This window comes from Tupaia chinensis, unplaced genomic scaffold (genome assembly GCF_000334495.1).
Source record: "Tupaia chinensis unplaced genomic scaffold, TupChi_1.0 Scaffold149922_1, whole genome shotgun sequence".
Taxonomy (NCBI): Eukaryota; Metazoa; Chordata; class Mammalia; order Scandentia; family Tupaiidae; genus Tupaia; species Tupaia belangeri.
Genome location: NW_006209766.1, coordinates 1,216,103 through 1,229,958, shown reverse-complemented (window position 1 = coordinate 1,229,958; position 13,856 = coordinate 1,216,103). Strand labels below are relative to the sequence as shown.

The window sequence follows — 13,856 nt, the reverse complement described above, 5'->3', positions numbered from 1 at the left end:
CCTGGGAACCGCACGGGCCCTAAAGCGAAAACCCCCCCAAAAAAAAAAAAAAGAAAAAGAAAAAAATTTGGACTGGCGGCTTGAAACTCAACCACGCCGCCCTGAGGAAAACGGAAAAGAAGGGATTGCAGCATGGCCATCCCCCAGGATCATTTCTCACTTTCTCTCTCTCTTTATCTCTCTGGCAAGCACAAGCACCCTATAGCAAAAATTCAAATTTTTTAATTTTTTGCTAAGAGTGTCGGTTGAAGAGCAATGACCTCCAGGAGTTTAGACCCTGAGTCAGGCACGCTGTCCATTCATTCATCTGCAGCATTTGATGGAGTCCAGCTGTGTCTGGGGACAGGGTATGACTAAGGCCGATGAGGTTCTACCTACAGTAGAAGACTGTCCAGAGGACACAGACCATAAACACCCTACTGTTCTACCAATAAACATCACTCCCTGGGAATAATGTGGGCACTTGGAATGGGCCAGCTTGGAGGTCCTCCCTGAGGGGTGGCCATGAACCTGGGTCTGGATTATTTGAGGATCTTGCCAGCTCAGGCACAGTAGCAGGGGTTGAAGGAGCTGCAAGCTCAAGAGGTTCGATGACTTTAGTCCCATGGTAGTAGAAGGCTACAGAATATGTTCAGCAGTGAGGTGATAGGATCTGAAGCCATTAGAATGAGAGATACTGGTGGTGTGAGCAGACTTGCAGAAGGTAAAACAGGGAGACAGCACCAAGGTAGATGCTCAGAGATGGCATTTCTGATGGTGACAGCCACTCATCACAGGAAAGGCACCTGGCCATGGCCTCGCGCCAGGAAAGTGTTGGAAAAAAGAGGAGCTGTTACCAAGGTAGATGCTCAGAGATGGCATTTCTGATGGTGACAGCCACTCATCACAGGAAAGGCACCTGGCCATGGCCTCGCACCAGGAAAGTTGGAAAAAAGGGGAGCTGTTGGGCCAGCAGGTGGCATGGAAGTTCAGGTAGCTGGATCCCACATGACTGAGCCCATGGTCTGAGTCCCAGACTTGCTGGCTTGAAAATCATGCTGGGTGTGTGTGTGTGTGCATGTGCCCCAAATCCCAAGAGAAGTATGGAGGAGAAGGGATTGTGGTGTGGCCATCCCCACTTATCCTGTTTCTCTAGTGAGTGCATGTGCCCTATAGCCAAAACAAAACAAAAGGGTGGTAGAGAGCTATTGTCTTTTGTGCAGTAAGCATGTATAGAGTACCTGTTGTATGCCAGGCCCTGGACAGGTGACTGGAGCTACACAAGTGAAAAGATAGTCCCTAAATCCCTGCTTTCATGAAGTGCACACACTTAGGGGGCAGGGATGGAGAGTGGAGTGGAGTGACCAAGAACTGACATTCCCGGTGAGGAAAAGGGCCACAAAAAGAATGTCTTTCCTGAGGGAACTGGACCATTAGCCTAGTGTTTAAGGGAGCTGGATCCCCCATAACAGACTGTGGTTCAAATCCCAGCCCCAGCAGCTTGAGAAACACATCGGTGTGTGTGTGTGTGTGTGTGTGTGTGTGTGTGTGTGTGTACCCTAAATCCTGACAAGATAGAGAAATGAAGGAGAAAGGATTGTGGCATGACCCCCCCCCTTGCACACACTTAGGGGGCAGGGATGGAGAGTGGAGTGGAGTGACCAAGAACTGACATTCCCGGTGAGGAAAAGGGCCACAAAAAGAATGTCTTTCCTGAGGGAACTGGACCATTAGCCTAGTGTTTAAGGGAGCTGGATCCCCCATAACAGACTGTGGTTCAAATCCCAGCCCCAGCAGCTTGAGAAACACATCGGTGTGTGTATGTGTGTGTGTGTGTGTGTGTGTGTGTGTACCCTAAATCCTGACAAGATAGAGAAATGAAGGAGAAAGGATTGTGGCATGATCCACCCCCATTGGGGTGGGGGTGCTTTCTCTGTCTCTTCTGTCTGTCTCTGACAATTAAAAAAGAGAGAATGTCTTTCTGAGAGAGGACCTTCCTGAGGAGTGCAGCTGAAGTGGAGACTTGGAGGAAGTGAGGGCAGATGTGTGGCTACCCTGGGGGGAAAGCTTCTGGACCAAAGGAGCAGCAAGTGCAGAGATCCCGAGGCAGGGAGATCTCTGTGGCCAGCCCTGAGTTCCTTTATCTGCACATTGAGAGCAGCTCCCCTGCAAGTGGAAATCACACCCTCTCCCCACCATTCCCCTCCCAGGGTCTCTTCCTCAACCCCTACCTGATCCTCAGTGTAGGCAAGGATGCCAGCCAGAGGCCCCTTGGCTGCTGCTTTTACGGCCTCCTTGATGGCCGAGTAAGGGGTAGGCTGGGCCAGGCGGCAGGTCAGGTCCACAACAGACACATCCGGGGTTGGCACGCGGAATGCCATTCCTGTCAGCTTCCTGGAGAATCCCACATCAGGGGTGGGAGTCAGAACCCCATGATATCTTCCTCCATTCCCCATTGCCTTGGGGCTTGGCTGATCCCTTGTGCTCCCCTCAGGGTATGGGGGCCAGTCCAGTCCTCCTGGGGTTGTCCCCACCCTGGTGCAGCTCCCTGTCCTCATACCCTTTGAGCTCCGGAATGACTTTGCCCACAGCGCTGGCAGCCCCCGTGGAGGCTGGGATGATGTTCTGATGGGCACCTCGGCCATCTCGCCAGGCCTTCTTTGATGGCCCGTCCACTGTCTTCTGGGTGGCCGTGTAAGAATGAACTGTGGTCTTGGGGAAGAAGAGGACTGGGTGAGGACTTTCTGCCCCTCAGCTTCCATATGCTTCCCGGGACTGGGGGTCCTAGGCGTGGAGTCTGGTGGGGCGCCACCGCAGACCACAGTGAGGGTACACACAGGCCGGGGTCCAGCCTTGCCTGGGGTCATAGAGTGTTTTAAAAGATTTATTCACTGGAGGGGACCTCTCTTCCCCAAACCATCTGTCTCCATTAATTTCATACACTCAGTGAGGCCTGTGAAGAAGGGATTGGGTTTCCCTGCCATCCTTCCTGCCCCAGCCCCTCATACCAACTCACCATCAGCCCTTCCACGATCCCGAACCGCTCATGGATGACCTTGACGAGGGGGGCCAGGCAGTTGGTGGTACAGGATGCATTGCTGAAAGGGCCCAGAGAGTTGAGTCCCAGAGCCGCCCTCCACCCTTGCCCCTCTCGGGCAAGACCTGGTTTTGTGAAACGTCCCGGTGAGGACAAGAGATCAGTGGGATGCTGTTAGACTGAAGGAGGCACCTAGGGTGCAGCTGGGGGAAGATGCCAGCCCTGGGGAATGGCCACGCCACAATCCCTTCTCCTCCATTCTCCTCTCGGGATCTTGGGCACGCACGCACACACGCCCAGTTTAAGCCATCAGGTCTGGGACTCGAACTGCAGTTGACTACATGGGAATCCAGTGACATAGACATTACGCCATCTGCTGGTCCCAGAAGTTGTATATTTCTAACGGATAGTTTCAGGGAAAACGTTAACACGATGGCTCTTGAGACCTTTCGGGGGCAAGTGGAAGCAGGTGTGAAAGAAGCACCAGGGGTCTAGTGAGGGGAGGAACAGACTCACCCTCCCCGCCGCAGGCAGGCCTGTCCTCTGGGCAGCATCCACCCACACCAGGACGGGGCTGCCCCTGCTACCTGACAATGTTCATGAAGCCAGGGTTGTAGTCATTTTCATTCACGCCCATGACGAACATGGGTGCATCTGGTGAGGGTGCACAGATGACCACACGCTGGGCTCCTGCCGAGATGTGTTCCTAGAGAGGGAGCATCGGGGTCAGGGGCTTCCACCACCCCAGCCCCCACCTGGTCCCAGGCACCCCCTACTTACCGAAGCTGCCTCTAGGGAGAGGTACACTCCTGTGGACTCTACCACATAGGGGCTCCCGACAGATTTCCAGGGGATTTCTTTGGGCTGCTTGCTGTGGGGAGGGGGACGAGGGATGTGTCAGGCTGTGAGGCAGTCACCCCTGCATGGGCCTTGCTGTCCCAGACCACAGCCTTCACCCTGCCAGGCCTGCAGCTGCTTGGCCCCACTCCCCAGGTACACTTCACTGCCCCAGATGGGAGTGCAGGCCTTGTCCCTCACTCCCCTCTTATTTTTGTTAGCGCATGTGTGTGCTCACTGGAGAGAAACAGAGAAAAGCACCCCCATGCGATTGGTCACACTGTGATCTCTTCTCCTTCATCTGTCCCTTTGAGGATTTTGGGCCTGCACGTACATGTACCCAGTATGTTTTTCAAGCTGTGGGGTCTGGGGCTTGAACAGCACGGTCAGCCCTATGGGATCCGGCTGCCTTAACCACAGGCCATGGAGCTAGCTCCAAGCCTTGCTTTTCACCACTGCCCCACTTTCCCTGTCTTGACTATAGTAACCCAGTATGCATGGGCACAGGCTGCCACCCCGAGACCAGGCCTCAGCTCTCTCAGGGGGACCATTCCTGACTCTTCCCAGCCTGGCCAGACCCTTTCTACAGTAGCTGCTCAGTGTGCGCGACTCACGGCAGTGAGGCCTGGCCAGCTGCTTTTTGGCCCCCAACCCTGCCAACCTTGCTGTGAGCCTTCCTAGCCCCTCTTGTCTTCACCACTCAGCTCCTGCAGCAGGCCTGGAAGACAGGCACCTACATCCAGGGTACACCACCCGGAGGACTGCAGTTTGGGGCAGCCATGGGGCCAGTAGTTTACATTAGAAAGGCAAAGAAGTGGCCTGCAGTTGGCACGGAGGTGGAGGTGGCTGGATCCCACATGGGCAACTGTGGGTTCAAGTCCTGGACCTGGTGGCTTAAAAAACACCTGGCACATGTGCATGTATGCCCCAGATCCCAAGTGTGGAGAAGAAGGGATTGGCAGCGTGGCCATACTCCTTGGGGGTGATTTCTCACTTTCTCTTTCTGCCTCTGGTGAGCACACATGCTCTATAGCAAACTTAAAAAAAAAAAAAGGCAAAATTGACTTTGTGTTTGCCAGTTTATAAATTTATGTTTTTACTTGATATTTGACAAATGTTTGTGTCTGAAACATTAAACATCTAGTATGAGGGGTTCTTCAGAAAGTCCACAGAAAGTAGGATTTCCAACTTTTTATTTTGCACCAAAATAAATTTGTACTTTAATTCCATTTTATTAGAAACTTTTTGAGGTTCCCTCATATTACTGTTTTCTACTTGGCTCCAGCAAACATGCATGAAATGCATAAATTGTATACTATAACAGTTCTTTCCCTTATAGAGTTTATCATATTAGGTTATCAGGAAAGTCACGATGCTTTTTTTTTTGCATTGAACAATACGTCATGACTTTCCCAACAACCTAATAAATAGCAGGGTTATTTGCTCCGTGGTTATTCACTACTGTCTGTCTCCTTGAGATCACTCCAAGGCAGTCGGGCTGGGTCTGATTCCTTTGCCATTGAACCTCCCACCCCACCCAAGGAGTTTTAATCAATGTTTATGTTTTGTTTTGTTTTGAATTAGCCTTTCTGCGCATTTGCTGAACACCTGCCATGTGTCCTTGTTCTAAGTGCTCTCTACCTGCATTAAGCTCATTTAAGCCTCACAAGCTGAGAAGTACTGCTCCTATCATGTTGCAGAGGTGCCAGGGTCAAGGCAGAGGTGAAGCTGGGCAGGCAGCTGGGCCCAGGACGCCTGAGTGTATGAGCGATCCGGCTTTACCGCTCCTCCCTGGGCCACAACACATGGTTCTTCTTTCTGCCTGCTCCTCTGCTCTGTCAGTCTTCACTTACTTGTCTGGGCCAACGAGCTCCTCTCTGATGCCCACCATTTCCTGCCTTCCAAGTTGGGGGCGCTTCAGCGGATTCCTCTCCATCTATTGCTCAGTTGGTGTTGGGGCAAGGAAAAAAAACCCAGCCCTCCCCTGTGACTGTCATGGGCCTTGCCCTTCTGCCTGCAGGGCTGTTTGGAGGGTTTCATTCATTCATTTGTTTCTTTTTTTTAAAGAGATTTTTGCTATAGGGTGCATGCCCTCTCCAGAGAGACAGAGACAGACAGAAAACAAGAAATCAGCACACGCACCTGGCATAAATTTTAAGTTGCCAGGTCAGGGATTTGAACCTGTTGACTACATGGGAGTCCAGTGACGTAACCATTACTCCATCTGCTGGTCTCATTCATTCATTCTTTAGGTAAGAATTAAGTGTCCGCCAAGAGCTAGGGCCTGTACGTGCCATGTCAGAGCACAAATCAATGGGGCCCTCCCTGCGAAGAGGCCACTGTGTGTGGGAAAGTGCTGTTTCAGGTGTTCCACGAACATGCTAACGTTTGTCATGTTCTCCCCTCCTCCCCCACTGCTGTCATGAGTGTGATCTCCATTCCTGTCAGCTACATGCAGAAACAGAGGCTCGAGTGAGTTTGCACCCTTGCCCAAGGTCACCAGGAATGGGCAGGACAGGGCAGGATGGAGTATGCTCAGACAATGCATCTGCACCAGTGCCTGGGTACACAGATGCAGTGCATTGTAGTGATCATCAGGGAAGGCCACACCGGAACAGGGTGTGTGTGGAGGGGGAGGGGAAGCATGCCCCAAGTGATGGCAATGGTGGTGCCCAGGCTAAGGTAACAAAGGACCCGTGTGACTAGTAATGACGGCACCACTGGGACTGGTTTTGGTTTCAAGCTTTCAAACTGGTGAAGCAGCTTCTGCCATTTTTACTAACTCGCTAGTCCCTGCCTTCCTTGCCTGCACTCTCTGCCTGGATCCCCGCCCACCTCTCTACAACCCCTCCTGTCCCCTTATCGCCCAGGCTACTCTCAGCAAGTAAAAAGAGGGCCACTTGGAAGGCTGGAGACTTGCCTGGGCTGGAGAGGGATCACTAGTGTGCATGTGTGTGTGTGTGTGTGTGTGTGTATGTGTGTTTTTGTGCAGTCTGAGGCCACCGCAGGGCCTGCAGTGGCTAATAATTCACCTTAGGACGCTAATGTGTGTTTAATGTTTCCCATTTTCTTTTTTCTTTTTTTCTTTTCTTGAATTCTTTTTTTTTTAAATAACTAATTTATTTTATTTCATTTATTCATTCATTTATTTTAATTTGACCAGAGAGAGACAGAGAAAGTGAGAAAGCAAGCCACCAAGTCCAGAACTTGAACCATGGTCAGCCATGTGGGAGTGTCCAGTGCCTTAACCACCCTGCTGGTCCCAATGTTTCCCATTTTCTATATTTTTAATTTTTCGATATTGTGAGAATGTCTGTATTTGAAGCAGAGCATACGTCCAATGTGACTGCTCTGGACTTACTTAGAGATATGCTTTGGAGAATATCTCTAAGAGAGGAGTGTTTTAATATCGGGAAATGGATTGTGAGAAGTCAGCATTCCTGGGTGTGAGAGGGACTAGCTCAAGTTCCAAGAGGTGGGTGGCCAGTGTGCCTAACATGATATGGAACGGCTGTGGGTGGTGCATTGGCTCACGTGGCCCCATGGGAGCTTGGAATTTATTTGTGGGGCTATAGGAAGCCACTGAAGGGTCAGTGGAAGACCAGGGAGAAGGGAGGAAGGTGGCCTTTTCAAAAGGCCTCTGTGCTGACTGCTGCTCAAGTCCTGGCCATCGGCTTGAAAGACACACCAAGTGTATGTGCACGCATGCACCAAATCCTAGCAGGATGTAGAAATGGAAGAGAAGGTACTTGTGCAAGACCATGCCTCACTGGGAGGGGAGGTGCTTTCTCCCTCTCCCCCTCTCTACCCTCTCTCTGTCTTTCTGTCTCTGGCAAGTGCACATGCCCTCTGGGAATAAATGGATAGGTAGATAGGTGCCATGGCTGGTGCAGGACCTGACTGGAAGGAGCTGGCTGGGCAGCCACGCCTTTTCCTGGGAAGGGAGACAATAGCTTGAGAGTGGAAGGGGACTCAAAGTTGAGTCGCTATGCCTGTGAGAAAACATGCAGGTGCATTAGAGAAAAGGTTTCTGGAATACAGTGGGTGAGTGCTGCTTAACCATTTTGGGGTCAAAACCTCTCTTGAGACTCCCTTCCCAGAGACATACACACAATTTGGGGTTTATGAACCCCGTGTGGGGCTGGAATCCCATGTGCGTGATCCCCACATCCCCCGCCTTCCCGTGTTGCAGGTCTGCCTTGGACAGATGCCGCCCTTACCACTGGTACACAGTGATCTCATGGTTGTCCACGACCAGCCGTCCGTTCTTGTATTCCACGCTCCCCTTGTAGCGGCCGTGGGTGGAGTCATATTTAAACATGTACACCTGCAGGAGGTAGAACAGGCCCTACTGTTGGGGTAGCAGAGTGAGTATGCCCAAAGTCCTCGCTTTGCTGAAGGTTCTACCTTGCACCAGGAGCCTCCTGGAAGCGCTCCCTGAGCCCCCTCCTCCTCCAGTTCTCCCTCTTGTTCCCACCCTCTGCCTGCTGCTCACCATGTATTCTGGATCAATGAACGGATCGTTCACTGCCACCACCTTAACACCCTTCTCCATGCAGGCGCGTAACACCAAGCGACCGATGCGTCCAAAGCTGGGCAGGGACAGGCAGAGGAAGGGATGAGAGAGAAGAGGGTGATGGGGAGGAGACCCACTGAAGGGGGTGGGTGGGAATCTTTGATCTGGGGAGAAAAGCAACCACCTCTGCGTGGGCTGTTGCCATCTCTTGCCAAGACAACCTCACCAGCCTCTTAACTGCTCTTGTTGCTTCCTCTCTGTCCACCCCAGCCTCCTATTCTTAGCCTCATAGCTGGGGAGGGTCTTGTACATTTCATCAGACCATGTCTCTTGGCAGGAAAACCTCCATGATGGTATCAGGAGGACCTCCATGATTGAAGCAGGACCCATCTCCTCCCCTGTGTGTACCAGGCCCCACACCAGGCTTTCTGCCTTCCTCTCTCCTTCCCCCTTGCTTGCCTTACATCAGCCACGCTGAGTCCCTGGCTGTCCTTGAATATGGTGAACTTGCCCCTGCCACCCCAGAGCAGCCACCCAGTGCACACTCAGGCCTCACTCCCAGAGACGGTCCGACCCCCGGCTACTGCTGCCCTCTCCAGCCTTACTGCCCTGGGGAGTTCTGTGTTCACAAACGCTTCACTCAACTACCTTGATTCCTCATTTGGTTATTGTTGTCAACCCCACCAGAATGTGAGCTCTCCGGGTGGGGTTCCGTCTACCTGTCTGACCCTGCTAATTCTCCAGGGCTAGCAGAATGAAAGCCCTGATGGGGGAAAATGTGAAGATCCCCGTTAGTTAGTAACCCCAGGAAGCTTCAAGATAATGGCTCCAGGGCCGGAGTGCACTCACCCATTGATGCCCACAGTCAGCTCCCGAACTGGGGAAATCTTAGGTGGAGGAGGAGGAGGAGGAGGTGGAGGTGGCTCGAATTTCACTTCCTCTTTGACTGGCTGTGGTTCAGGCTGTGGCTCAACCTTGGGTGGTGGTGGAGGCGGGGGTGGGGGGGGTCTGGCCACTGTGGGGAAAAAAGGGGAGTGGGGAGAAGAGCAGTGAGTAGCAGCATCCAAATGAAAGTATGAGTTATCTTGGCCTTCCACAGCCAGCCTGCTGCTAGCTCCTGGCCCCTCATGGCCAGCCACCTGGGAATACTGCGGACTGGCAATACCAGGGCCCCTTCCCTGGAGATTGGAACTCAGAGACTGTGTATTTTTTTTTTTTCTTTGAGAGGTTTTCTGCTATAGCGCGCTTGTACTCGCCAGAAAGGCAGAAAGATAAAAAGTGACAAATTACGCCCCCTCCCCCCCCGCAGGGGGGATGGTCACGCCGCAAGCCCTTCTCCTCCATTCTCCTCTCCGGATCTTGGGCACCCACGCACAGGCACCCAGTGTGAGTTTAAGCCCCTGGGTTGGGGACTCTAACCGCGGTCGACTACGTGGGAGTCCAGCAACATAGCCATTACGCTAACTGCTGGTCCCAGAGGGTGTGTATTTTTAATAATTGCTTGGGGGGATATTCTCTATACTTCAGATTTCTTCTCTGTAAAAAGGAGATAATAATAGCACTTTTCTGTCAATGTGAAGATTAAACGAGGTGATATATTTATGATAGAGCCTAGGAAATATTCTGTACCTTAGTACTTTGAAGATAATTTCCTGGACTTGTCTGATAAGTGATCTACCCAGGTGGTTCCCAAACTGGTCTCATGATAAGGATCAACCAAGAGACCTCTTTGCAGAAAAATTTGACCCAGCAGGTCTATAATGAGGACCAAGAATCTAGTTTTTTTTTTTTAATTTTTAATTAATTAATTTATCTATTTATTTGTTATGATTTTCAAGCTGCAAGATCTGAAACTTGCATCACAGTCAGCCATGTGGGAATCCAATGCACTAACCACCATACCACCTGCTGGCCCCAGGAGTCCAATTTTTTTTCTTTTTCTTTTTTTTTTTTTTTTTTGAGAGGCTTTTTGCTATTGGGCACATGTGCTCACCAGAAGGACAGAGAGAGACAGAGACAGAAAGCAAGAAATTACCCCCCAGGGGGAATGCACACACGCGTACCTGGCGTGAGTTTAAGCCACCGGGTCCGGGACTTGAACTGTAGTCGACTACATGTGAGTCCAGCAACATAGCCAATACACTAACTGCTGGTCCCAAGGAGTCCAATTTTTAACAAGCACTCCTAAGTGTTTCTTATCCTCTGGGAAGTTCAGGAAATAGTACCACATGTCATACTATATACAACAAATGGAAACCACTAGCTGCTCTTGCTACTCCGCACACACACTGCCGCCCACACACAGTTAAAAACGCCTGTGGGTGGTGGTGTGCTTCTTCCTGTGCTACAGATGAGTGTTTGAGGAGAGAAGTGGAGACTGCAGTCAGGGGTCCTGTGGGTGGCAGAGAGTTTTAAGCTGAGAAGACAGGCCTGGCTCCACTCTGGCTCAGTCACCTGCCTCTGTGTGGCCTTAGGCAAGTTAATAAACCTCTTTGGCCCGTTTTCCTGGATGTCAGTCACATCCGATCCTCCACCTACGGGCTGCTGTGAGGGTGCAGTGAGATCTCAAGACCTGTAGATTTTAATAGAGAAGGGGAGCTGGCTGGCCCTGTAGCCTGGTGGTTAAGGAAGCTAGATCCTGTCTGGCTGACAAGCATGGTTCAAATCCTGGACCCAGTGCCTTGGAAAATATGTGTCCAAAATCCCAACAGGAGACATGGAGATGGGATTGCATCATGACCATGCCTTACTAGGGAGTGGTTTCTTCCTCTCCCTCTCTGTTGCGTGCACATGCCCTCTGCCAAAAATACACAACTAAATATAAATAGAAAGTAGGAGGGAAGTCTGATACTAGGCATTCATACAGAAAGTGAAGAAGAAAACAGCTGGATGATAGTCGGGTTGCTTTTAGCACCAAAATCAAAGGCGCCTGGGAGGGAGTGGAGCCAAGAGCGGGGGGCCAGCTAGCCTGTCACCCTGCCGCGACAGACCTGTGGCCTGAGGTTGGGCGATAGGTGTTTCCAGTAGAAGTCCAAGTTCATAAAGGTATTAATAGTGCTTATTAGTGGCAGCAACCCTGTGGTTATTGGTGACCTTGAGGGTGTTTGCATTCCTGGGGCTCTGAGCCCACTCAGCCACCTTTTGAGAGAAAATTCAGATGGTCCTTCTCTCTCAGCTCCCTTCCACTCCAGGGATGGGTACCTGGGCTGGGGACAAGCTGTGGGGCTAGCCAGGTGCTGCACGGAGCTCCTGGGGGATCATCTCCCTGAATCCCGTGGGTATGGGCTGCAAACCCAGTTACATGGGCAAATGAAGCAGGGGTTACCGCTGGCAATGACCAGAGAAGCGGTTCAAGTCTCGGGGCTGTTAAGCCTTCTGTTGTGTCTCCCAACCCCCCCCACCCCCGGGGCAGTGGCCAGGTGCCCCTGCTGGGTGGAAAGGGAGCAAAGTGCCCAGCAACGGGAGTTGCCTTCCCGGAAGGCCTGGAGTTCGAACTTGGTTTGTTGAGAGAACAAACAGGAATGTATGGTTTGCCCTCCTCTATGCTCAGTTGGCCGCTCTGTAAGACGGCGACAGCGAACACGCTGCCTCCGCACTGCGCCTGCTGCACAACACCGGCCCGGGGCTTCAGAGAGCGCACACCTAGCACCGGAGGGCAGGCCAGTGCAACGCGGAGGGGACAAGGCCCACCAACACCCAAGCGCCCCTTCCGCGCTGAGCACGCGCACTTCCATTTCTGGAGAAACCTAGCCTGCCAGGTTCTCCCCACAGATGCCCCTCGTGACCTCTGCTCTTCCTCCCACCCTCGGCTCCAGCCTCGATCTGGGCCCCTGCTTCTGCCCTTTCCACCGCGAGGTAGCGCCACAAAGCCCACCCACTCCTGGGAGCAGAGTCCTGGTGGGCTCCACCACCGCCATAGAAACCACTTCGCCAGCAAATCCAGGTAGGTGGGAAGGATGAGGCTGTAGGGAGGGAAGGAATTGGCTCCTGGATGAAAGGGACCTGGCAGGTGAGTGGCTGACCCACCCCGGCAACTCGTGCCTCCTGCCTTCCTGGTGGACACTGGCTGGAGCGCACGCACGCTACTCTCCGGTTGGAAGGGGCTATCGGAGGCAGCGAACCCGTCCTTTCTTCCCCTCCCCAGGGTCGCCTCGCCACCTGCCTTACCAGGGCACGGCTGTCGCAGCAGCTGGACAACAGTAACATTGGTGAGGACGACATCGCGTTTCGACATGGCTACTTAAGGTATCATGGCCTAGCTGTCCCGGGACCCGCCGTGATGTTACTGATGCGCGGGCGCCGGGGCTAGTGGGTTGCGAGCTTCTTGTCGTGACGTCACAGTGTCCCGTGACGTCACAGAGGCAGCGTGCAGGCGGGAGACCCAGAGGCCTCACAATACACATCGAGGCGTGACGTCTTCCCGTCTTCACGTGGCGCACCATAGTTCTAAGGCCACCCGCAAGCGTCTGGCCTGGTATTAAGTGCTCGCCCTGGTGCTCAGAGTCCCTCCCCTGCCCCCTTAGCGTAGTGGCTCCATGCTGCTCCTGAGTGTCCCCGGTGGATGGTTTCCCTACGCCTGAGGGCCCCAGCCAGGTCTCTCTTGGCTGCCACTTGGTTTCTTCCGACGCCATCCTTTAATAGAGGCCCTGCTGAAAGCCCCCAGCTCAACTGCCCTCCGTCCTCCATCACTGCCTTCCCACACTCCAGTTCTGCCCTTCTTCCGGGAAGCCCTGTCATGACTTCCTCCTCCCACATTGGATGTTCCAACATGCAAAAGGACTCTAGGGTCTAGGGCTATGTTCTGTGTTTTTATTTTCCACATAGCATTTGTTTTGCTAACATTCATCTTGTTTATTTAGTGTTTTTTTTTTTTTTTTGTCTGTTGTCTCTGCCCACTAGGCTGTAAGCCCTGGGAGGTCAGGGCACATGACTGGATGAATGTTAAAATTTTAAAAGGTGTTTGTTCAACTAATAATACCAGAATGGAGGAACCAGCAATTAACGTAATGGCTATGTCGCTGGACTCCCACGTAGTAGACTGAGGTTCGCGTCCCAGACCCGGTGGCTTAAAACTCATGCTGGGCGTGTGTGCGTGCGTGCCCAAGATCCCAAGAGGAGAATGGAGGAGAAGGGATTGCTGCGTGACCATCTCCCCTGGGGGGTGATTTCTTGCTTTCTGTCTCTATGTCTCTCTCTGTCTGTCTGGCGAGCGCACACGCCCTACAGCAAAACAAAACAAAACAAAACAAAACTCCAAAAAAAAAAACAATACCAGAATGTCTCTTCTTCAGCTTTCTTCTGTCTGTCTGTCTGGCGAGCGCACACGCCCTATAGCAAAACAAAACAAAACAAAACAAAACTCCAAAAAAAAAAAATAATACCAGAATGAATACATAAATGTCTATTCTTCAGTTTTCTTCTGATCTCCAATCTTGTTTGTTTTTCTTTCTTCTTTTTAAAGATTTATTTTATTTAATTTTATTTATT

The 13,856-nt window shown here is 52.0% G+C and overlaps 1 protein-coding gene across 1 annotated transcript in view; it reads right to left on the bottom strand.

The window, feature by feature from the left end:
* GAPDHS (glyceraldehyde-3-phosphate dehydrogenase, spermatogenic) overlaps nt 1–12,728 on the bottom strand; it is a 13,457-nt gene extending 729 nt beyond the window's left edge. The window contains exons 1-9 of the mRNA XM_006171629.2: nt 12,537–12,728; nt 9,219–9,384; nt 8,349–8,445; nt 8,074–8,180; nt 3,797–3,887; nt 3,604–3,722; nt 2,996–3,077; nt 2,540–2,691; nt 2,211–2,373 (exon numbers count right to left, since the gene is read on the bottom strand). Coding sequence (XP_006171691.1) covers nt 2,211–2,373; nt 2,540–2,691; nt 2,996–3,077; nt 3,604–3,722; nt 3,797–3,887; nt 8,074–8,180; nt 8,349–8,445; nt 9,219–9,384; nt 12,537–12,603 — 1,044 coding nt within the window. The 5' untranslated portion in view covers nt 12,604–12,728. The remainder of the gene's footprint in view (nt 1–2,210; nt 2,374–2,539; nt 2,692–2,995; nt 3,078–3,603; nt 3,723–3,796; nt 3,888–8,073; nt 8,181–8,348; nt 8,446–9,218; nt 9,385–12,536) is intronic.
* Nucleotides 12,729–13,856: the final 1,128 nt, after the last annotated feature.